Source organism: Leptidea sinapis, chromosome 1, assembly GCF_905404315.1.
Source record: "Leptidea sinapis chromosome 1, ilLepSina1.1, whole genome shotgun sequence".
Taxonomy (NCBI): Eukaryota; Metazoa; Arthropoda; class Insecta; order Lepidoptera; family Pieridae; genus Leptidea; species Leptidea sinapis.
The window spans coordinates 28,093,339-28,120,215 of NC_066265.1; the positions used below are offsets into that span (position 1 = coordinate 28,093,339).

Here is a 26,877-nt window from a genome sequence, read left to right on the forward strand (position 1 = left end):
TTTGTTACTTGCATTAGGGCAAGTAATAAATAAACAAATAAACACGGAGGGTAACAATATTGAAGATCGTGACACGGGCACTAATAAATTGTATGTTTTTAGTTTACAATAATCTGTTGGTATGTCGGTTTGCACGTATAGCGCTGATATATGTTTTATATTGGGTAAGGTGATTCATATAAAACCAGATGTGTGTATGAATAATGAAAATATTTAATTATTATTATAAATAATTTGTTTTTTTTAAAGTGTTATTTTTTTATTCTTTATTAGGAAAACAACTACAACTCACAGAGTGCATTATTTATTTATTTATTCAGGAACAAAACAGTCTTTTACAATAGTGAGTTACAAATATACATAAACAAGAAGACAAAACAGTTCCATAAATTAAATACTAATTATGTTTACAATGGACAATAAATAAAACAAAAAAAAAACATAGATGTTTTAAACCAAAAGTAAAAACTACAAAATTACAATATACAAAACGAAAATTATACAGAAATTACTTAGAAAACTAATAAAATTGTCGTCAGATACGCTATCCACATATAACTATGTAAAACCATAAGGTATACAATGCTAAGTACATAGATAGAATGTTCATACAATAACTAACTGAAATTAAAAAGAAATAAATCAATGTAAATGTTGTAAATTGGCTAGTTGGAGTATATTCAATTTGTAATAATAAACTTTAATAAACAATTATTAAAACACAAAAAAAGGAAAACAAAAGAAATAATTAATTACACAAATGTACACTAAATTATGACTCTATTCACAATAATATTAGCCTAAAGTTCTTATGATATTTAGTAATATAGTAGGTACCTATTTGAAAGTATGTGAGTATATAAATCAGAAAGTATCCAGATTTTTTTAAGTTGGCACTTGAACTGACTCTCGGATAAATTGAATATATGAGCACTAACAAATTCTACATTGTAATTGTCAACTAATTGTGCTATATATCAGCTTGGTTTAATTTGTGCTCTCAAAGAAAAATTTAAAGAAATAAATATTATGACTGTTCATTGTCAGTACATTTATGTAAATTTAATATATGTTCACAAAAATCGTCACCTTTTTGCTCTTAATAGTGATTTTCATTATTATAACACTAGAAATAAAGGATTGCTTGTAACTAATTCTAGTAGGCTTCATAAGATACATAATAGCTTTAAGGGTAAATGTATACACTTCTATAATAAAATCCCAGCCACTGTTCAGGCATTATCTATAAATAAATTTAAATGTTTTATAAAAAAATGGCTCTGTCGTATATCCTATTACTCCACTGCTGAATATCTAAATGATCGGACAGCCTGGGACTAGATTGTGATTATTTTATAGCGATAGAAATGACTGTACAATATTGTATATTTTTATTGAAAAGAGCGCAAGAAAAGAATGCTGGGAGTGGTTCTTGCGCCGCTTCTTCTCTCTCAGAGCGCCATTTGTATCCGAAGCAGTAGTAGTATAAGAAATGACATCAAAAAGAATTCTAAAGGAATAAATTTTGAGAAAATAAATGCCTTTCATGCCTTTTATTCCTTTATTGATGCAGAGGTGATCTTATTCCTCACTCGGAATCGCTCATTAATTAAATAAGTAATCAATGGTGAGGGACTCGAACCTGCGACCTCTCTGGTTCCTTCCGAGCGCTCTTACCGACTGAGCCAACGTTCGAGTGACGTATGGATCGTAAATCTTGTTATATCTTGTTCAACTCTCTTTATTATTATTATTAGTTACAGTTTACCCGTTGGGTAAATAGCCCATCACTTTGTCTCCGGAAGTTCAAATCCCGAAACGTACATATATTTTGTCGCCAATAAAGAGTTTTATATTTTAAGACTATATGTAACTTTATAAACATTACCAGCTTCATCAATTGACTAAACATTTGTACAGACTATGCTAATTGATGCAACAGAAATACTCAAACGTTTTGACCTTACTTAAGTATATTAAAAAAAAAACATTATTCTTCATGGTAGTATTTCTTGCGTCGTTGCTTTTTCAGTACTTATCCCGAATCTGATGGTGGAATACATTCGGTAGCGTACACGCCTAGGACAACTCCCCACAACACTTCCCTATGCATAAGACCTTACACATAAGAATTTAAATACACAAATAAAATTTGAAAAACAAAATTTTATGAACGATGCGGGATTCGAATCCACGACCTCCGGCGTTCCGTGCCGGTGCTCTAACCAACTGAGCTAACCGTTCGAGTACCGCCTCATTATAAAATTCTGTTTGCTCTGTTCAACTCTCAGGTTGTGGCTTCATCTACATGACCTACTTTACAGTTGATAACCTGCTCAACCCCAATATTTGCATACTAGAAAATTGACTTGAGATGTCGCTCTTGTAAATCTAAACAATATGTTATGTTTTTATAGTGATAACCCTCACTTCTAGGATTAATACACAAATAAACCTCACTTATAAGATGAATACACAAATAAAATTTTATCTGTGTATTTATATATAATTTGTATATACTTTAAAAACATAACATATTGTTTAAATTCAAATAGTCAATCTATTTTGATAGATCCTGTCTACGACTGTCATTATCTTCGCTTATTAGAACAAGGTTCCATACCTTGCCGTATTTAAGTCGTCGATATGCAAACGGCACATTTGATTGGTGATTTTAGAAGTATAATGCGACAATTGCTTGCCCATTACAATGCAGTTCCGCTCAGGATTCTTGAAAAACCCAAAAATTCTGAGCGGCACTACAACTGCACTCGTCACCTTAAGACATAAGTTTTCAAGTCTCATTTGCCCAGCAATTTTATTAGCTACGGCGCTCTTCAGACAGAAACACAGCAATGCTTATACATTACTGCTTCACGGCAGAAATAGGGGTCGATGTCATCAGTTGCAAAGGAGCCTCCCACTGCCTGGCTATCATTCAACTCGCGCGGTTTATATCCACTTTTTTTACATTTTATGGTTCTGTAACAAAGTATCGTTATCCATTACAATATACATACATAATATAAAAAGCAGTATATTATAAACCTGAAATATTTACATTATTTATGTATACGTATAAGTTTTGCCGTTACAACATTTAAAAAAAAACAATACAAAATTAACTATTTTACAAAAAATTTACCCCCTTATTCATAATAGTCTGCTAACTTAAAGCATTGCTAATTCTCACTCTGTCTTCTTCTATTGACCTAAGTCAGAATGAGAAAAAACACTCCTTAGCTGCTGTTTTAAGTTAGCGGACCATTATGAATAAGGGGGTTACAGAGTAGTCCAGTGTTATTAGTCCATTGAAAAGTTAGTCCAGTTTAAAGCTAAAACTAAGTTTGTAGGGTCGCCACCCTTGTCCCACGGCATCCATATTGAAATAGGGATTGAAATGGTTTTTACGATATATCTCTTAAACTATTTATCTGAAAAAAAAAATTGTACACATTTTTTGTTGCAAATTAAATTCTCTACAACTTTGGTCTAGTAACTTTTTGCCGTAGAACTATAAATAAAAAAGTTATAAGCGAAAATGTTCAAAAAATCGAGAAAATAATTTATATTTTTCGCGTATGGATTCTCGTGCGAGTCTGACTAATTTTAAATCGGTTATTATTTACTAAATATGTGTGTTGTCAGATTTTTATATCTTATTCTTCTCAGTCTATATGGACGTAATTCCAGAAAAACATTGTAAACTACAATCATGTCGAAATTGAGTTAAGAACACAAAACTGGTCACGTGATTAATATTAACAGAGAGAAAAAAAATGGCAGCCCTACTGTCACTCTTAAAATGACATCATGACTTGGTAGCCGAACCCACATGTATGGAATACACAAATATTTATTAAACTTTAAACACGAATTCCTTATAATGTGATGTTTGTGTCTTGGAAGTTTTTCAGGAACTACTTCCATATACGAGTGAAATGTAATGGTTGTCAAAATAGTGATGGGGAATGCTCGCAGGACATTGAACCGGCCGTGTTAGCCTACGTTAATTAATACATTAAACAGTGGCCGGAAAGATCGTGAGTCGAACGCACAATATATAACCAACCTAAATGTTCTACTAAGTATCGTTTTTTGATTTCAAAATAGCTTTACTTTTGAAGACTCGTATAGCCCAGTGGTTGGTGATTGACAATTGAGACAGTTAGCAATAAGTACTTGCATTTTTTTTAAATTATAATAAGGGACGAGATGAGCAGGACGTTCAGCTGATGGCAATTGATACACCCTGCCCATTACAATGTAGTGCCACTCAGTATTCTTGAAAAACTCAAAAATTCTGAGCGGCACTACAATTGCGCTCGTCACCTTGAGACATAAGATGTTAAGTCTCATTTGCCCAGTAATTTCACTAGCTACGGCGCCCTTCAGACCGAAACACAGTAATGCCTACACATTACTGCTTCACGGCAGAAATAGGCGCCGTTTGTATGATGAATTTATTATGTGCGTTTTCGTGTCAGGGATGTTTATATTTAAAATAATCAACGACATCTATGTAATAAATATATACAGTCTTACATATTTGTGCCTTTTGGTGACGAGACACTTGGCCCGTGGGGTCCAGAAGCGCTGAGAATGTACAAAGTACTATCTTCACGTCTCAATAAGGCTACCGGAAACCCTGGCAGCTATTTCGGTCAACGGATCAGCCTAGCTACCCATAGCAGAAATGCTGCCAGTATTCTTGGTACACTTCCATGTAATGATATTTTTAGGCTATCTGAAATCTGTCTTTAACGATTGCGGACTTAGACATTAAACGTAGGCTTTGCAATATTTAAGATAATAATTTAATTTAAATCGTTCACGACTTTAGAAAATTATTTCTCATGCATCTCTGGTTGCCTCTAAGAATCGCAATTATCATTTTTTTTAAATACCTCTGTGCTAGTTATAGTGGAATGGTATAGTGGTATGTTTTAGTTTCTGTAGGTAATCTTAAATAAAAATGTAAAACAAATTGCGGAAAAAGGAGCCCCTATACCAATACCATGATAATGGAATGAGTTCGGACAACTCTTCGGAAGACTCCCCGTGAAATACGCATATTTAGTAAAAATAGCAACGCAGAGCAGCTCGAATTGTCGGGGACCCAGTGCTCTGTGAACGGCTGGATCACTTGGCGTTGCGTAGAGACGTCGCTTCATTGTGTGTCTTCTACCGCATTCATCACGGGGAGTGTTCCGAAGAGCTGTTCAACCTGATTCCTGCCGCCGAAATTCCACCTTCGCACGACACGCCACAAATTAGGATATCATCCCCACCATCCGGATGTGTGGCGGTTTTCAAGGAGCTTTCTTCCACGTACTACAAAGCTGTGGAATAAGCTTCCTTGTGCGGTGTTTCCGGGACGATACGACATGGGTATCTTCAAAAAAAGCGCGTACACCTTCCTTAAAGGTCGGCAACGCTCTAGTGATTCCTCTGGTGTTGCAAGAGAATCTGGGCGGCGGTGATCACTTAGCACCAGGTGACCCGTACGCTCGTTTGTCCTCCTATTCCATAAGAAAAAAACATGGGAATGGAATAAAGTCCGCGGCCTTTGCATAACCCGATTTATGTCGGACAAATAGCAAACTTTGGGATTGACACTCAGAGTGGAGAATGACGTACCTCAGCTTATGTCATACTATTGGGTATAATGTACTTATCTGATTGTTATTTGTTTAGATATGGCCGCATCCCACATACTGAGCGCAGTGGAGCCAACTGTGGGCGGTGGAGGATCGAGAGCTGGTCGGGAAAGGGAAGTCAACGTGGCTCTGGACGACCGAGAACTATGGGTCCGGTTCCAAACACTCACCAATGAGATGATTGTAACAAAAAATGGCAGGTAAGATGTAGATCGGGAACCTTGTAAACTTGCTTCGTTTGTGTGGGTACAATTGGGTCCTGAGAGAGAAAATATAATATTGATTTAGTTAGTAAACTAAGGTAGTAAGCACTTAGTAATATAGAAGGTTATTGAGTTATTTGTAAATTAAAATTGAAGTGCCAGAACAGATATAAAGGTTTAATATGGTTTTGGAGATGTTTTATAAGTCGCGTTGAGTTGTTTAATTATTGAAAGAGCAAAATCATTTATTCAATTGGATAAAAATGACACTAATGAATGTCAAAGATATTATCACCATTTCGAAAAAGTTGAGCTTTAATTAGAAGAAGTGGCAAGAAATTCATTGCGACTCTGTTAATTTCAATATATATCAACAGTTTCAGCATTTTACATTTTATTCTGTACATTGTATGTAGAGTAATTACTAAACAAGATTGACTTATTTGTGTAAGAAAAAGAAGTTATGAATCATAAAAAATAGCTTAAAACAGTAACAAGTGCAGTTGTAGTAGATATACGATTTCGCATAAACTGTAAATAAGTAAAGGTATTATCGAAAAATCGTCGACCCATATAGCCGAATGGTAAGTGACCCTGACTAATAAGCTAGAGGTCCTGGGTTCGAATCCTGGTAGGTGCAAACATTTATATGATGAATATGGATGTTTGTTTTCGAGTCATGGATGTTTATATGTATTTATGTATGTTTAATTAAGTATATTGTATTGAATATCGTTTTCTTGTACCCATAGTAGAGGCTATGCCTAGTTTGGGGCAAGATAATTTGTGTAAAAGTGTGTCAATATCATTATAATTTTTATATAATTATATATTTGAAAAATAGCTTAAAATGGTTTAGTATTATCAATACCAGTGGGAGGCTCCTTTGCACAGGAAGCCGACTAGATTATGGGTACCACAGCGGCGCCTATATCTGCCGTGAAGCAGTAATGTGTAAACATTACTGTGTTTCGGTCTGAAGGGCGCCGTAGCGAGTGAAATTACTGGGCAAATGAGACTTGACATCTTGTATCAAGGTGACGAGTGCAATTGTAGTGCCGCTCAGAATTTTTGGGCTTTTCAAGAATCCTGAGTGGCACTGAATTGTAATGGGTAGGGCGTATCAATTACCATCATCTGAACGTCCAGCTCGTCTCATCTGGTATTTTGATAAAAAAAACACACCTTTTTAAATGAGTTTGCTAATAATAATGTATAAGCTTTCGGAAGGAGCTAGTCTCTGCAAGTTAGGGTATCCTACCGCAGAGGGTAGGGAGCAAAACATGGGTACCACACCCATAATCTAGCCGGCATCCTGTGCAAAGGAGCCTCCCACTGGTGGTGTGTGCGTATATGTGTGTGATCTTTTTTTTAATTCTATGTTAGTATGCCAAACTGTTCTTACGTGCACAAGATAAAAATAAAAGTTAGTAATTGATGCTTATGTTTTAATTTTAAGAACGCTAACTTTAAGCTATGATTTTAAAGATTTTGTTAAAGTGTAATTGTTTTTATTTCTTACATTTTTATTAAATTTTTTAATGTATTAATTAATTAATTAAATAAGCGTATGCCGAATTAAATTCATACTTTGACTGAGCCAAGAATGTTTTAGTAATTGGGTTACGAAATAAGCTCATTCTATTATTATCATTAGATTATAAATTTTATTACGTTTTACATGAAATCGTAAAATTATTCCAGAAAAACATTGCTATATATTGCATAAATCATTTTTATTATTATTAATGGGCAGGAGTTATCAAATACTATTAAGTGATGCCAAAATACAAAAAATATTTCGTTGTTTATCATGCATGTTTCAAAAGACTATAATCATTCAAAATACACGCAGTTTTACTCAGCTCTCATAAAGTATATGAAGATAATTATACTGTTGCAATTCAAAGCAACAAAGTTTAATTTTAAAGAGCACTTTTGATCTTTAATATGTTTTGTATTTATGAGCACATTAGTCATTCGTTAAAACGTATACTAGACAATGTATCTGTTTAATATAGGAAGGTATTTAAATTGCTATTTCAAAACTATAATAAAGGCGTAGTTTTGTACATATTTGTTATTTTTTGTAGTTGAGTTTCGTCGTCGTATATATTAACTTATTCTATAATCTTTGAAGGAAACGAAACTTGTGTTATTGATTTGAATAGAGTGAGGAAAGAATTTCTGATCGGCCTCGTTGATGCATCGTTTTTGGAACAGTGCCAATAGTATTTTAAACATGCTAGCAGAGAAACATGGTGGACCCTTGTTGCACCACTGGTCGGGTGTACATGTGGGAAAAGGAGGACAAACGAGCGTACGGGTCACCTGATGTTGAATAATCACCGCCGTCCAGATTCTCTTGCAACACTAGAGAAATCACAGGTGCGTTGCCGGCCTTTAAGGAAGGTGAATGCGCATTTTTTTGGAGGTACCCATGTCGTATCGTCCCGGAAACACCGCACATGGATGCTCATTCCACAGCTTTGTAGTACGTGGAAGCGAGCTCCTTGAAAACCGCACTGTATAGGACCGCCACACATCCAGATGGTGGGGATGGTATCCTAATAAGTGGCGTGTCGTGCGAAGGTTAAACAGCTCTTCCGAACACTCCCCGTGATAAATATATTAGAAGAGACAGTGAAGAGCGTCTCCACGCAACGCCAAGTGATCCAGCCGTTCACAGATATTATTATTGTAATTTTGACAGTTGTGCAGGACAACGATATATTTAATACGATATGCATAGAAAAGACACTCGCACAAAACGTCATACTGAGGGCAATTGTCAATAAACAATGGTTTACGAAATCAACAGATATCCACGAATACCTTAAAAACGGTCGTTACCGTCTTAAACAACACTCTAATGTATTGTTTATAGAGATGCTAAACATTCCAGTTGATATGCGACTGAATCGTGACCACATAATATTATTGAATATTATAGTTAGCAGGCGCGGCATTGGCCCCTCCACTCAAACGTTATAGTTCCTCCAAAAATTTCGCTTGCAGACCGATTGCAGAAACAATAAAAAAATGACTATTATAAACAATATTTGCATCTACTGGGATTGACACTCGGGAACTCTATCTCATAAAACCAGTCGTTACAGTATACGTGTTTTTTTATTCTGAAAATAAGGGACGAGACGAGCAGGACGTTTAGTTGATGTTCACTACAACTTGAAAACACAAAAATTCTGAGCGGCACTACAATTGCGCTCGTCACCTTGAGACATAAGATGCTAAGTCTCATGCCCAGTAATTTAAATAGCTACGGCGCCTTTCAGACCGAAATACAATAATGCTTACACATTACTGCTCCACGGCACAAATCCGCGCTGTTGTGTACCCACAACCTAGCCGGCATCCTGTGCAAAGGAGCCTCCCACTTAGTTCTTGATCATTTCTTTCCTAAATCTAGTTCTCTATATTATTATACTTACTCCTTGGTACCTACATAGCACACAACTGTATGTATACAACAATGTTCTATTTACACAGGACGTGATCGCATTTGCGAGTGCTAACAGAGTGCTGAGGGCGGCTAGTTTTCAACTATTAACACTGTAGGTCTTACTAATTAGCGCAGGACATCTAAATGATTCCGTTTGAGCCATGATGCGTCTACCCTTGACGCACATAGAGCTTCCGAACAAACAATTAAAACAAGAAACATATTATAAACATAATAATTATAGATACATTTATAGATACAGAAGTAAGCTATTTTGTTAATGACAAACATTGTGTGGAACTTTCGGCTGTTATAATTATTCTTAGAAAAAATTGCAAGAATTAGGAAAAGTGAGTTTTCATTTGTATTAATATTTTAATGTTTTATACAACATTGTGTGGGACGCGACTTCTGTCGACACTCTGGCTCCTTCTCATGTCCAAGTTACGTCAGTTGGTGCTGTGGTTGCTACTTCGACTGCCGAAGACAGCAAGCGTCGCAAATATGTCGGTCTCAGTGAGTCTTACATCTTTGTGCCGTTCGGTGTCGAGACACTTGGTCCGTGGGGCTCAGAGGCGCGGAGTATGTTCAAAGTATTATCTCCGCACCTCAATAAGGCTACTGGAAACCCAAGCGCTGGCAGCTATTTCGGTCAACGGATCAGCCTAGCTATCCAACGCGGAAATGATGCCAGTATTCTTGGTACGCTTCCACGTAATGATAGTTTTAAATTAATGTAGTCATAGTTTTGTAAATATGGATTTAAGACTTGTTTTGTTTTAATAAATTTATAATGTTTTATACGTACATATGTATAAGGTAATACGAGCTTAAGTATGAAATTCCCGTTTTTGTATCGGTAGGTTTGGATTAAAATAAATTTCTTTGATACAAGATTATAGAATGAAATTCTTTGCACATGAACTAGAACATTCTTTAAAAAAATTACAACGTTATATTGTTTACCTTTCGATTTGGTTAAGTAAAGATGTATATACTAATATATAGAGTGAATTTTGAAAACGAATTAATGCAGCAAAAACAGCTGACTATATCAATGCTGTGTTAGACGATACTCACCATGCAGTCTTGTTTAAATCGCTTCCGTAGAGAAAACTATGACTAGAAGACAATTTGTTATGTTTCAAAGGGATAACCCTCACTGGGATTGAATTAATTACACAAATAAAAATTGAAAACAAACTTTATGAATGATACGGGACTCGAACCCGCGACCTCTCGCGGTTTCGAGTTTAGTAGCGAAATTTAAGGAATTTTGGCGCGAATCGTAATGTGTGATGAAAAGCGTAATTCACTACAGCCTTCTCAGATCGGGTCAAGCAATAATAGCAGTTTTTATATATAATTTCTATTGTACTGAAATTTTGAACAATGACAGCGAATATCGCAGTGAGACAGCATCTACTCGTCAACCGTAGGACCTCACAAGCGTCGAGAAGCCGTTTTAACTCTACAGAATGTCCTGTCTATGTAGATTTAGACACCCTCCGACATCTTGGATACTCGCCAGACCTCGCCTCAACTGACTAGCATTTTGTCCACGAATTGGATTAATCTTGCATGGCAATTTTTTTTAAATAAGGGACGAGACGATCAGGTCGTTCAGCTGATGGTAATTGAGATGCCTTGTCCATTACAATGCAGTGCCGCTCAGTATCCGCTCACCTAGAGACAAGATGTCAAGTCGCATTTGCCCATATTTTACTCAAGCAATACAAACTGCTTTCACAGAGTTTTTTTGAGTCCAACTTCACAGAGTTCTACTGCAAAGATAATCTTCCCCTAATAATAATCCCGTGAAATGAGAGTAATAACAGACGAGTGTAAATAGTTCATATGAATAAATATTCGTTCCATCAAAATGATTTGAATTTCCCAGTACAAATTGCCAATTTCATACATTAACCCCTAATATTATATTTTGTATAATTGATCATTGCTCATAAAATATTACCAAACTCCCCAAGCATCACTCACATGTGAACATAATATTTATTCAAACAAAACAATACTTATACTAACTATCATTACATGATTACATGAAATTAAAATCATCATTACGGGGAAGTGTACCAACAATTCTGGCAGCATTTTCACGTTGGATAGCTAGGCTGATCTGTTGATTGAACTAGCTGCCAGCGCTTGGTTTTCCACTAGCTCCCCTTAGGTACCTAAGGTATACCTTGTATGTTATACTGTTTCTGCTCCTCTGGGCCCTAAGGGCCATGTGTGTCTAATTTCAACATTTATTATTTTACCCTATATATCCCCTTTTACTAATGCATATACTAGTAGAGTGTCCTACCAGAATCTATTTGTAAGTTTCTTATTTTGTTTATCGTTAATTTAAATTCTAAGGAATCGTATCGCATAAAAATAGTCTATTAGGCTTCGTCAGTAGCCATAAGTCACCCATCACACACATACGTTCTTGGCGAACAGCTCTTTTTGACACTGCAGGCATCGAGCGTTTGACATAAGTATAACCAGACAAAACAATTCCTCCACAAAAAGTTCAGTTCCGTGTTAAATTTCATGTTCATCCGTTTGCGCATTTCTTTTTAAAAGAGGTATAATTTTCACTTTTAGTATTAATATAGATATCTAACTTGTAAAAACGTAAATTTTTTGTATATACTTTATCGTAGCAAATAATTATTGCAGCTGTTTCGTAATATGTTTGTGGAAAATGTTCTCGGCCAGTATGATCACAAAAGTGGTTTTCCTACATTAAAACCAGTTGCTTATACAGCAATAAATTAAGTAAACATCCGTAGACTACACCTTCACGGCTTATAAAACTATTGAATTCGTGTAAAGCAACAGTTGGTTTTATTGCTTGTTCTATTCACAAGATTTAAGTCTTTACCTACAGCTTATAACGGTCTTCTCGTAAAACAATTTCTTAAAGAAATAAATTTAAGAAATTTGTGTTTCTTTAGTACGCTGTGTAGACATTGTTGTTTAGACGTTCTTCTTGTTGGTCGCATTCTTCTGAAGGTCGTGTCCGTACTTCAAAGTTTTCGTAAAGTTGGTCACTAAAGCCTTCAGCTCCTTTCGGTCGTCGGCTTTCCTTATTGCGGTCATAAGTGGTAGGCCAGTGAGTGTCTTGATCTGGTCCGACCAGCGGCTAGGTTCGCGTGGTATTTTCCCCTCCATCTTGCCTATGTTTATCAGTTTGTCTTAATTACTGGGTCCTTCCCAGTGGGCAATGTGGCCAAAAAACCAAACCAAGACCAAAAAGATATTTTTTTAGCAGACTATGGACAATCTGGTGCCAATACGAAGTTGCTCCAGGATAGACTTGTTTGTTCTCTTAGAAGTTATAATAATGAAAAATTTGCAGTTGTAGAGATTGTGGATAGAAGTGAAAGCTTCGAAGTTTTAGTATTAAAATTTGAAATTTAAGATGTTTAAATAAAATAAAATTATTAATTTCAATTAATTTTTGAAGCTTATTTTCAATAATATTATATTTATTAATCAAACAAAAACACCATTACAACAATGCACAGTACATATACATTGAACTTTTGCATAAATCCATTCAAATTCACATATAATACATTCACAGCTAGCTTCAGATGTAATACATATTTCAGTCATATATTTAGGTTACATATTAACCCTTTAACATTAAATAAATAACGTGTTTTTTACGATTAAACCTAATTCTAGAAAGAGTGTATCTACATACTCAGACGGACTAAACTTATACCTTTTCACAAATGATAATCTCTTAGGCTAATAATTTCTAACATTTTATACTTACCCCCCTATTCATAATAGTCTGCTAACTTAAAGCATTGCTAATTCTCACTCTGTCTTCTTCTATCGACCTAAGTCAGAATGAGAAAAAACACTCCTTAGCGGCTGTTTAAAGTTAGCGGACCATTATGAATAAGGGGGTAGGTCTATTATATAGCATGCCGTTAGTTGTAGCTCTATACTTCATATGACGGAGATAATAGGGCTTATCGGTTCAATAGAGCTGGTAGTCCAAGAGCTAGTAGTCTTAAGGATCATCATCATCAGCTTTACCAGTGGAAGGTTTCTTTGCACAGGATGCCGGCTAGATTATGGGTACCACAACGGCGCCTATTTCTGCCGTGAAGCAGTAATGTGTAAGCATTACTGTGTTTCGGTCTAAAGGGCGCCGCAACTAGTGAAATTACTGGGCAAATAAGACTTAATATTTTAAGTCTCAAGGTGACGAACGCAGTTGTAGTGCCGCTCAGAATTTTTGGGGTTTTTCAAGAATCCTGGGCGGCACTGCATTGTAATGGGCAGGGCGCATCAATTACCATCAGCTGAACGTCCTGCTCGTCTCGTCGCTTATTTTCATTATAAAAAAACCTAAGTATTAAATGCGGAAATAATAACAGTTTTTTGGTACAATGTGGAAGGATGTATATCAATATATTAATACATTTTAAGCGACTTCCTAAGTCGAGGTTCTCAATTCATCGGTATGTTTTTTTTATGTTCTAATGAACGAAGTAATCCTCTGAACTTTGTTATTTGAAAACTGGTGCTTTCCGTGTGATTATTGCAATTTGGTCCAGATCTGACAATGGCATCTGATTTTGATGATTCTTTTTTCTTGGAAAGGTTAAAGTCGGTGTTAGCCAAGGTAGGTTTGTAACTACATACATAGTTAAAGGTGAGATTATTGAGTCGAACGCGTGACGTGAGGAGGCTAGAGGCGAGTGGGGAAGGGAATCGAACCGAATAATCGTAACTAGAATTAGATTAACTATTATTTTGGGAAAGTGTGTTTTGAAGTCGGTTGTTTTTTTGGTAAATTTTACTTTTATTGTTTGTTTTCTATGAAAAAAAGCATAGCTATGCATAATTTAATAGTTATGCTTATTAAAATTATCGATAAATACTACAGGCCAGTAACTAAACCATGCACATGAAAATATTATGATCTATAACCATTACTACAGCAGAAGTAAACTCTTCATATTATGTTCAGTCATTAAACACAGAATGCTCCTTGTGTATTGTACTTACGGTGTTCTAACATGATATTATGTCTTTTGTTTTAGGCGAATGTTCCCCGTAGTAAAAGTAACTGCCAGCGGTTTGGACCCCACGGCTATGTATACTGTTCTGCTTGAGTTCGTACAAGTTGATAGCCATCGATGGAAATATGTTAATGGAGAGTGGGTAAGAGTTGCTTTTATTTATTTCACAATTAGAAAACCTAATAGGAAGATTGTGGATCGTGTCGGTACATGATAATAAGTGATCATCGCCGCCCAAATACTTGCAACACCAGAGGATTCATCGGAGTGTTGCTGGATTTTGAAAGCTGTTTGTAGTAAGGCAGTTTGGTAATACGTTGAGAAAGCCAAAGTCCACTTGATGCCTGAGTTGTATCTAATGATATATCGATGCTGAAATTCAGTGGAAGTAATGAAATAAAAACATTTCTGGTAAAAATGCAATCATTGAATGCTGCGCTGTAAATGCTTGCAATATCCATGGCTCAAGTCCTATTGAGGATTAAAGGAAACAACCGAATAAATTTAAATCTGAACTTATCTGTAGGTGCGTGAATCATGATTAAAACTAAATTTATTCCATGAACAAAGTAGTTGCAAAAAATATATTGTTCTATTTATAAAAATAGTGTTAATTTAACGTTTTAGTAATTCATTGCAATTAATCGTAACAGTCTGAAGTCTCTGTTTGAGGGAAAAATCTGTGTGTATTTTGAGGAGATTATTACTAAACATAAATGTATTTCCACTGCCACTGTATACTATTGTTTGAAATAAATTGTTATACTCTTTCCTCAGGTCCCTGGAGGTAAGGCAGAAGTACCACCATCGAATGCAATATATATTCATCCAGAAAGTCCAAACTTTGGAGCGCATTGGATGAAAGAGCCTATATCATTTGCTAAAGTCAAGCTCACCAACAAAACAAATGGCAATGGACAGGTAAAGCGACACATTATTGAATTCGAAATTAATAACACTATTTATTCATTACTTAGTCTATTATATAGCATGCCGTTAGTTGTAGCTCTATACTTCATATGACGGAGATAATAGGGCTTATCGGTTCAATAGAGCTGGTAGTCCAAGAGCTAGTTAGTAGTCTTAAGGGTCATCATCATCAACTTTACCAATGGGAGGCTCCTTTGCACAGGATGCCGGCTAGATTATGGGTACCACAACGGCGCATATTACTGCCGTGAAGCAGTAATGTGTGAGCATTACTTTGTTTCGGGCGCTAGTGAAATTACTGCGCAAATGAGACTGAGACTGAGAGACTGAGGTTTTTGTGTTTATTAATTTGATATTAAAATTTTAAACATTAGGTTTCAATAACCTTTTCTTAAAATTATCGTATATATCCGTACTTAATATTATAAATGTAAATGTAAGTTTGTTTGTTACGCTTTTACGCCGGAGCTACTGAACCGATTTTGATGAAACTTGGTACAGCGATAGGCTGGAGTTTGGGAAAGGAGATAGATTACATTTTATCCCGGTTCCCGCGGGCTATGTGAAAAACCTAAAAACGCCTCGATCAACTATAACTATATAAATAGTAGTTTAGTTTGTTATCTTCCTCGAAATAAGATTCACATAATATGTTGGTAAAGGTAGCGAAAACGGGAACCGGAACTGGAATAGGACAGGAGATTATCTTCAATTCCAAACTTGCTTATTATTTTAAGAAACAATAAAAATCTACGCGAATGAAGTCGCGGACATCAGCTAGTAATAATTTAAATTAAACTGAGATATCTGTATATCTTAATTTAAATAAACTTATTAAATAGAGACCTGAATTCCATACATCTGTATAAATTCACCATTAATTCCGATCTCGTTGTGATTGATGAGAATTTAAGCGGAGATAGTTGATACAAGTACGTATCAATGTTTGCACGCTACCAGCATTTCGTATGTATACACGAAATGTTTTCTTTGTGTCGAGATTTTGAACTCATTAGTGGCAACGGAGTATAATTAACAGTACCCAGTACTCACAGAATACTAATTTCTGATAATAGAAAGTAGATATCAGGTGTTACACTGCTACAGTTTCGTAGCTACTTCATATACATTTCTCACGCTCGCATTGAATGTGGTGCGAATGAACATGAAAGCAAACATCTAATACATCCAGATCCATATGTTGACGGCTCGGTGTGAAATCTGTAGCTTTACCAACTATTTAGCGGTTGCGCGTACGCACTATCATTTGTAATAATTATTGTCTCACCGCTATGTTTACTGATCTCCTTAATACACCATTCTGTCTCAGTTAATGCCAATTATATCTCTTTGAGTAAGCTATTCACTGTCTACATACTCATCCACATATAAATATTGATCTGTGTTTAAATAATTTCTTTATTTTTTAGATTATGTTGAATTCTCTTCACAAATATGAACCACGAGTTCATCTGGTGAAAGTTGGCACTGATTTGCGTCGCATTATGACATACCCTTTTCCTGAGACACAGTTTATTGCTGTTACTGCGTATCAGAATGAAGAGGTGACGTCACTGAAGATTAAATATAACCCGTTCGCTAAAGCTTTCCTCGACGCTAAGGAAAGACCGGAAGGCTATTACCAAAGGGACTTCGTTGGTACTCACTACCCGCAACAGAGTTCATCTCCGCATCAATATCCACAATGTAAGAACAATTTATAATATAACTAATTATTAGTATACATAAACAAAAAACAGTCAATAGAGTTAATGTATCCATTAATCAATAAAATGTATACGGTTCTTCAAATAAATTTCAAGGCTTGATTTGGCTTGTAAATAGATTTGGGATTAAGCTCTTCGTATAGCAACCATAAGGAGAACCAAAGTTACCGACATAGCCCAAATAATTGCGAAACTAAAGTGGAAGTGGGAAGGGCACATATTTCGACGGACAGATGGCCGTTGGGGCAGTAAAGTCCTCGTATGGCGACCACGTACCGGAAGACGCAGTGTTGGTAGGCCCCCCACAAGATGGACCGACGTTCTGGTTAAAGATCGCGGGAATACGTTGGATGATGGCAGGGCAGGACCGATCGTCGTGGAAATATTTGAGGGAGGCCTTTGTCCAGCATTGGACGTCTTCCAGCTGATGATGATGATGATAGCAACCATAATATAGAAAAACTTTGTAACAAAAATCACTAAGAACAACATACTTAGTTTTTTGCCAGTCTCCGTCCTCCGTTCGCATGTAAAATACATGAATTTATGTAGTAGAAATTAATAATACAAAAATCTTTCGTGGAGTTTCTTGCACCCGTTATTCTTAGATCTGAGGCATTCTCCTTTTGAATGGATGGCAGGGTCTGATTTTAATTAAGACTTTCAATACAATTTTGAATTTTGGTATAAAGATCTAATATATACGCGATTTTGTATTTCTGTACCGTCAAATCTTCGAAAAGGCGGTAACTTTTTGACGGTACTTATGAAACAAATAGAACGAAGGGCGTAGCTCTTGTAATTATATGAGTAAATGGCAATCGAACAAGTACATCAGTTAGCACACACACACACACACACACTCACGCCTTGTTCCCGTCGGGGTAGGCAGAGACAATAGAATGCCATTTGCTTCTATCCTTACAAACCTCACGCGCTTCCTCTACATTCATTACTCTTTTCATACACGCTCGCCGGTTGCGGGTGCTTCGGACCTCTCCTGTTCTCAATATGTCCAAAATTTGGTCGACGAATGTTCTACGAGGTCTCCCGTGACCGACTTGCCCACACACACTTGCCTTATATATTTGATGCGTCATTCTTTCTTCACTCATTCGCTCCATATCAGTTAGCATTTCGCGAAAAAATATAATTAATGGCTTTGTGAACAAAATACCACTACAGCTACCTACATATTTGTCCTCTCTTCCATAAAAAAAGGTAGAAACGAAGACTTTTAAGTATTAAATTGTAATACCTATTACTATTAGTGGTCAGCGGAAGGTAAACAAATTTATATAGTCTTTTGTTCCGATTTCATTATTGGTATTAATTTCTCGATATTTACAAACCCAAACATTAAAGGATTAATATATTGCCTATAAAAATATCTAATACAAAATATTATTCATGATGTCTTTTTTAAACATCGTATAAAATCACATCTGAAATATGAATAAAGTAGAGATCATCTAGGGAACTTGTAGAGGGAGAACTTCCATAGATAATGGAAGTAATATGAAAAATGTATATAGAAAACATCCACATTTTTAAGTGGAAACTTCTTTAGCGGCGTTGAGTCGTTTCTTTGGGATGGGTATAAAATGTAGAACTCGCGTCAGGACCCGTGACCTGATCGAAAATTTGTAAGACAGTCGTTGAGATTATGAATGAAGGTTTATACTTTAAAGTAATTATAGTTCGCCTATTTTAACTTAATGATCATACGGTCATTGGACCAGTGGTTGAATCATTGTGATTGCAAAGCAGAAACGAGTCGGGTCGTTTCTGAACCGTGAAATATTTTTACGTTTTATCATGGATGAAAGTTGATTTTTCTGAGGGATAAACTTTTTAATGTAAAATAATTGAAATAGTTCTGAAGTTTTGAAATTTTTATGTTCGATAGCGCAATAAATGAATATTGTATTTAACTACATAAATACTTGTACTTTTATTCTGATCAACAAAGCAATTCGTGCGATATTATTCCATTACCATTCCAAAATATTCAAAAATGCACCAATTACGTTATTGTTCAAGGTTTCACTTCTGCCGGCACTCCTGGAGTGCAACTCGTATTTTTTTTTAATTATTTATGTCTTGTATAAAGTATTATTCAATGTTATTTTATCTTATAGTTGGTGGATGGTTTGTCACATCGCAGCCCTTATATGGAAGTGGGAACAGCGCATCTAGGAGACCAGCGCCTTATCCACCAAGACCTCCATCACGACCCAGAACATTGTCACCACCTTGTAAGTATATATAAAACTTTTTAAAGAGTAAATGAGTCAATCCGTGGCCATCTGGAGGGCAAAGCCAAATTGGCTTCGAAGAAGCTGGGCGTCATCAATAGAGCACGGCAATACTTCAAGCCGGCCCACATTCTAGCGCTCTACAAAGCGCAGGTCCGGCCACACATGGAGTATTGCTGTCATCTCTGGTCTGGCGCACCCCAGTATCTGCTCGATCCATTTAACCGCGTGCAACGTAGAGCAGCTCGAATTGTCGGGGACTCAGTGCTCTGTGATCGGCTGGATCTCTTGGCGTTGCGTAGAGACGTCGCATCATTGTGTGTCTTCTATCGCATTTATCACGGGGAGTGTTCCGAAGAGCTGTTTAACCTGATTCCTGCCGCCGAATTCCACCTTCGCACGACACGCCACAAGTTAGGATTTCATCCCCACCATCTGGATGTGTCCTCCACAGTGCGGTTTTCAAGGAGCTTTCTCCCTCGTACTACAAAGCTATGGAATGAGCTTCCTTGTGCGGTGTTTCCGGGACAATACGACATGGGTACCTTCAAAAAAGCGCGTACACCTTCCTTAAAGGCCGGCAACGCTCTTGTGATTCCTCTGGTGTTGCAAGAGAATGTGGGCGGCGGTGATCACTTACCACCAGGTGACCCGTACGCTCGTATGTCCTCCTATTCCATAAAAAAAAAGAGCTATGCCTAGTTTGGGGCGAGATAATTTGTGTTAAATTGTGTAAATAGTAAAAAAAAATACAATTAAGTGTTAAATCGAGGAATGTACAAATGAGCATCTACTAACTGTACTCGATAACTCTTTTTTACGTATTTATTTATTGATACGTAAAAAAGAGTTATTACCTTTTATGACCTTCTCGTGTATGGTATTTCGTATTTGACGTTTGAGTATTTTTACTTTACATATATTGTAACTGAAATGATTTCTAAAAAGATGCAGCTGTAAATGTTGATTGAAAACAGTGGCAATGAGTTTCTTGCCAATTCTTCTCATTAAACCTCAACCCTTTCCGAAGTGGCGGTAAATATAAAAAAAGAAAAGAAAACGTTTCACATAACAAGTGTCATTTCCTTGACCTACACGAATAAAGTGACTTTGATTTGATTTAATTTGATTTGAACCGTTACGTTTCAGCAACATACAGTAACGCTGAGAGAACAGTAGCCGTGTCAAACACCAGCGGCAGTTATACTTGGGCCGGCAGCAGTACATACTGGAGCCAAGGGAACAGCTCACCACAGCCCAACACCTCTCCAACACCGTATAGGACACCTCCTCACGCGTACCCAGCTCCGATAGAATACTCATCAGCTCCTACGAGCACTGCCGCTCCAGCATCAGCCCCCGCTGCCTTATACCCGCTGCAGTATGATACACCAACTCAGCATCATTCCTCGTATTACCAGCATGCATATGCACCATACCACCATCCGATTGAAGAGATATCATATTGGCCTAATAGGTACGTACACGCCCTTGGTACTAATTTATGATTTTTTATTTATGTAAAGAAGGGACGAGACGAGCAGGACGTTCGGCTGATGGTAATTGATACGCCCTGCCCATTACAATGCAGTGCCGCTTAGGATTCTTGAATAACCCAAATAATTCTGCGCGGTACTACAATTGCGCTTGTCAACTTGAGACATAAGATGTTAAGTCTCATTTGCTCAGTAATTTAACTACCTACGGCGCCTCAGACCGAAACACAATAATGCTTACACATTACTGCTTCTCGGCAGAAATAGGCGCCGTTGTGGTACCCTATATCTAGACGGCATCCTGTGCAAAGGAGCCTCCCACTGCTAAAAAGTTAATAAAAGTTATGATTAGTAACAAATATATACTAGAAATTATTGGAATTAAATATAGAGTTAAGAAAAGGGGAAAATGGTTGCTTAGCGACTCTTGGCCTCTTGCTTCGTCATGCTCGCTTAAATGTCAGTGTTTGTGGCGGAGTAATTTCCTTCCCTTTAAAAAATCGTCGAGTGAAGCGATGCGTAGTCCATGCGTCATGCTCATGAACTAGTTCAATATAAGTATTTATAGTTATATTTTATGGAAGAGAAGGACAAACGAGCGTATGGGTCACCTGATGTTAAGTAATTACCGACGCCCACATTTTCTTGCAACAGCAGAGGAATTACAGGAGCGTTGCCGGCCTTTTAGATAGGTATACGCGCTTTTTTAAAGGTACGCATGTCGTACCATTCTGGAAACACCACACAAGGAAGCTCATTCCACAGCTTTGTTGTACGTGGAAAAATGTTCCTTGAATACCGCACTACGGCGGTCACACATCCAGATTTTGAGAATATTATCCTAATTTGTGGCGAAGCTGGAATTGGTTCATACAGCTCTTCAGAACAATCCCCGTGGTAAATGCGGTAAAAGACACACAATGAAGCGACGTCTCTACGCCTCTACGCCTCCACCTAACGTCAAGTGATCTATCTTTCAATCATATTGCTCGTAGCTATAATTATGTAGAGCGTGTGAGGATCTTGAATGATTGATGGATCTTTGAGGTTTTTTAAATGTAGAATCGAAAATTCGTTAGAACCACTGTTGAAATTATTGATGAAAGCACTCCCGGAATGCAACCCGTTTTTATTTTTTTACACGAGTAACGTGTAAGTCCCGACAATTCAGTATTTTTAGTGAAGAAGCATCAGTTGCTAAGACCCATGAAGCCGCTGTTTTAAAAAAAAATCTTATTGTTTTAGTTTGAACGGCTACGGATACCAGCCCTCCGAGTATGTTGGCACAGGGGAAATAGCATACTCAGCGGAAGGCATACCATTCACAACCAGCGGAGCTCCACTTGAACCAAATCCGTCCAACCACGAAGATCGGTCTACTCCACAGGGCTCCGAACATCAAGCTGGTGAAAGAGAATATAAATATAATACTGAAGATGAACGCCATTCTCCTTGCGAAGATACTAACCTACCACCTCGGTCACCTCCGCAGTGATGCATCAGTTAATCTAAAATTTCTAGAATAATTATTATGATTTATTTGATCATCATCATCAGCCGGATGACGTCCACTGCTGGACACAGGCCTCCCCCAAAGATCTCCACGATGATCGGTCCTGCGCTGTCCTCATCCAACGTATTCCGGCGATCTTGACCAGATAGTGGGTCCATCTTGTGGGGGTCCTACCAACATTGCGTCTTCCGGTACGTGGTCGCCATTCGAGGACTTTTTTGCCCCACCGGCCATCTGTCTGTCGAACTATGTGCCCCGCCCACTGCCACTTCAGTTTCGCAATCATTTGGGCTTAGTCGGTGACTTTGGTTCTCCTACGGATCTTCTCATTTCTGTTTCGACCTCGCAGGGAATCTCCAAGCACAGCCCTCCCCATTACCCTCTGAGTGACCACGTCTACGTACCATAGCATAATAGCGGACCAATAAATTCATATATTATGTAAGTACTTTAATTATACTTTGTCGTATTTACTTAGGAAAATAAATAAAATTGTAAATAATATATTATATTAGAAATGGTATTTACTGAAAATATTTTTTTAACTCATTTGTCACACAAAAACAATACCTAAAACAAAGAGAATTAAATCGAATTGAACGTAAATGTAAAGACCTCTTAGGCGGAAATCTATACAGCGTACATAGACTTTGCTCAGAGTTTACTTACGTAAAAATTTGCTGAGTGTCTTCTGTCTTACGTTTTTTGATTTCGTTTTTATAGTCATTTGACAGCTATAAATATTTATATATTTATACAGTTATAAATAACACTCAGCAACATTATACGCATACAAGTAGGTAATATTGTGTTTCTTCTGTGGGTCAGGATACAGTCACGCCACTAGAGCCAAACAATAATATACCTATACACTAATTAACAGAAATGTAGAAGGAAGAGATGCATTTAGGCAATGACGTCATACACAATCATAGCCGAAATATGGCACATGCCATAAATGACACTCTAATAAGCTTCGACTGCTATTTCTTATACATTTCTGCGTTTACTCCAGTTGTTTAAAATATTATTGGTCAATAGGCAGCAATGTAAACACTTTTTTGAATTTAATTTCAATTTAATTTAAATGAGTTTAGCGTATGTAAAGTCTGATCAAAGTCTAAGTACGCTATTTTCCTTCATTTCCACCTTAGATACAAGACACTAGGCTTATAACATAAAATAATTTCCTAAAATGTTAATAATCTTGAATATCGTCATAGTTAGAAATAACAAAAGTAGTATATATGTAACTAATTGACGCTCTTGTTTCTCCCGTGTAAATAATAATAAACAAGTGCACTACAAATATATATTTTAAATTGTATATGTGAAAGCGAATGTTGGTGAATTGTTAATTTATACAGTTATATTTAACTGTTAATAATGTAACCACACTTGATGCTGTAAAGTTAAGAAGATAAATGTTTTTGTTATTGAATATCTTTTCGTTTTTTTCCTTGACAGCCTTTTTATTGATATTACAGTTAAAATCATGAAACGGATCTTTTTATTTATTGCTTTAACTCTAGTTACTGTATTGTTAGTTAAAGTCCTCTAATAGTCGTTATTCGATTTAAATGGACGCTACCTCAAGTCAAATTTGTTCTTACTAGCAAGGTACAGAATTACTTGATAACGTAGGGAATTCAAAAAATTGCCAACTAACTTTTAAAGGCTCTTTTTGCGCTCAGATAATGGTAACGGGCTACCCTCCGGGATAATGACGAGAGGGAGGTGGTGAATGCTCATGTATACCAACGCAGCCTAAGTCTGCGTTCGTTATTAGGGACTCACGTAAAACCTAAGTGCCTATCTATTATACACCACCTCAAGTTGGATTTGGGCAAGTGCCTAAGCCTTCATCGAATGCGGTGTTCTTTTGGGGAGAGAGAGGCGCAAATTTTAAAACGCCTTTGCAGTCACTGCGAGGGGCTACTTCGACGACAACCAGCTGCACATCCTTAACACCGGTACCGAACCAAGGTTCCAAGTGATTCGGGGAGGTCAGCTCTGTACAAGCAGAGGCAACAGAACGGTGTGCAGTACCGAAGTATCTTGTCAAGGATGGAGTCCTGGAGAGTGGACCTCGATATGATCAGTTGCGATCACAACGCTCGATGGATAAGACTCCGCGCTGGCCGTGCGAAAGCATCCGGCACCGCACCAACTACTCGGATTTATATCACCCGAAAGGCGAACTGGGATAACTTCCAAAAAGAACTTATCCTACAGTTATAGAATCGCCAAATCCGAGTGGATAGAGTGTCGGCTATAACCACCCCCGAGGACATCAAAAACGTTGCCCTTGAGTATCAGGAGGCGGTTCGCCAAACGTGTGAGGCCGCGATCCCAAAGCTGCTGCCAATGCTAATTTATTTATTTAGAAGTACCAACATTTGTTTACATTGATGCATTATATATTTATAATACAGACTAAATATAATGTATTTAATGTAACAAACAATTACAAGTATCTACCACATGCTTTAATAATTTTCACAAAGTAAATATTAGTTTAAGAGGAAAAAAAAAATATGCTAACAAGTAATAATGGTTAAATGATTTGGTATTAAATTATTATTATTTAAGATTATTATGTATATTATAAAACTAAGAAATATAATTATTATGACTACATTTTATTCACTAAACTTATATACAAATAATTTACGAACTGTATGGACAGAAGACGTGAAATTAATATCGATGTAATCGCTATATATGTTTACCTTCTTGCACAGCCTAGGAATAGGAGAGTTCGCTCCAACCATACATCTACGAAGAGGTGGAACTAGCGGAACAATTTGCTTCCGGGGATACCTACTAGGGACACGAAAATTAATTTTATTCAGAAGCTGAGGACAGTCAATCTTGTCATTTAAAAGTTTTAATACAAAGATAAGATCGATTAAATGCCAAATAAATCTTTTTTGTATAAGCTCTATTCTTAACATGTGTGTCGCATAGTGAGGTCTCCAAACTACCGAAATTTTTTAAAAGTTGTTACGAAATACTTTTATGTTTCCAATTAAAAATCCTAACATTTTAGAAAACTAACATTTTAAACAATGCCCAGATCCTTAACTTGATTTAACTTATGAATAGAAATCCCATTAATGCTATAATTGTACGCTATGTTACTGCTTTTCCGTGAAAAAGTAATAAAGTGGCACTACCATTATAATGGCACCATAAAGTAATGCTCTCGAGATCTGATTGAAGTCTGGTACAATCTTCGATTGAATTAATTTCTTTTAATATTTTCAAGTCATCGGCATAGAGATAAGGTTTTGATGATTTTATGGAAGTGACGATATCGTTAGTAAAAAAATTGAAAAGTAGGGGTAATATATGGGCCTCCATTAGATAAACGGGCACCGCTGAAAATTAGTGCTGTTTCATAGTCATGGCCATGCCACAGATAACACTGAGTCGGTGACCCATTTTCTGCATTGCACAGGAGTTCTCCAAGGTTAAATCAATTACGATTTAAATAAGTTATTTTTTCGGTAATTTGCTAGCTTGTTGGAGCTATTTTAGGCTTCGTATGTACTTTGTTAGTTTCCAGTGTTCTGTTTTATTGGTAATCTGGAAATATACTTTTTACTAAGATTTTTTTTTACAGTTGCTAAGTGAATTAATAAATTTCTGAAATTCATAACTTTATTTAAAATTGTTAATTGTAAAACATTTACTATTGTATTCTCTGGGGCACATTTTGTCCTTCTCCTTTGATAAAATAATCTCTCTTCAAAAACTGTTCTCGATAATGTGTATTATAAATGAAACACGTCTTTTCTTCCTTAATCATGTAGGTATAGGGAAAAAACAGGACTAAAATCAAGTGTAAAGTATAATTACATTGCTAAAGAAATCAAGAAGTTTTGTGTAATAATTATTTTGTTTACTTAATATTGTGTAAGGTAATGGTTCGGGAGAAATGAAACCACGACAAGACTGTTTTATTAAATACTAGCTGACCCGGCAAACGTTATTTTGCCATATAAATTATTTTTAGTGTTTGACCGTTTTTTCTGGTGTGTTAGCTATATTATTGTAAAGTTTCATCAAAATCCATTCAGTAGATTTTGCGTTAAAGAAGTACAAACATACATCCAGACATACAAACTTTCACATTTATAATATTAGTAGGATTAAATTATCATTATATGCGCTGTGTGCTGTGAGATTCGATTATATGTTGTGTTGTGACACTAATTTATTTTACCTCTACAATTGTCCAAATTCTACGGACGCCAGGCACTCTACGTCCAAGGGGCACCGGATGTAGGTTAGTGAGTGTGAATGTGCTCATACAGGTCTACCACTGGCAGCCGCGGTTCTCTTCACAGACTGAATCCGAAAAACTATTTACCATCATTGAACTTGGAGAAATTATGTTATCCAGGTTGCATTGATTGACAAACGTGTTATAGATCCGAGAAGTGTTCCGGGGTCCACCTGGGGCATCGGCCCCACTGTGGAATACATCATGGCAATTGTACTCCGCAGTCACTCTGTCCGTGATTCGGTTAAAAGGACAACAACAGCCAAAAGCCAATATAACTAT

At 36.6% G+C, this 26,877-nt stretch overlaps 1 protein-coding gene across 1 annotated transcript in view; it reads left to right on the forward strand.

Annotated features, from left to right (window-relative positions):
• LOC126969497 (T-related protein) overlaps nucleotides 1–23,042 on the forward strand; it is a 39,987-nt gene extending 16,945 nt beyond the window's left edge. Inside the window, exons 2-8 of the mRNA XM_050814968.1 lie at nucleotides 5,698–5,860; nucleotides 14,402–14,522; nucleotides 15,158–15,301; nucleotides 16,741–17,017; nucleotides 19,179–19,295; nucleotides 20,445–20,772; nucleotides 22,037–23,042. Coding sequence (XP_050670925.1) covers nucleotides 5,700–5,860; nucleotides 14,402–14,522; nucleotides 15,158–15,301; nucleotides 16,741–17,017; nucleotides 19,179–19,295; nucleotides 20,445–20,772; nucleotides 22,037–22,286 — 1,398 coding nt within the window. The 5' untranslated portion in view covers nucleotides 5,698–5,699 and the 3' untranslated portion in view covers nucleotides 22,287–23,042. The remainder of the gene's footprint in view (nucleotides 1–5,697; nucleotides 5,861–14,401; nucleotides 14,523–15,157; nucleotides 15,302–16,740; nucleotides 17,018–19,178; nucleotides 19,296–20,444; nucleotides 20,773–22,036) is intronic.
• The last annotated feature ends 3,835 nt before the right edge of the window (nucleotides 23,043–26,877 follow it).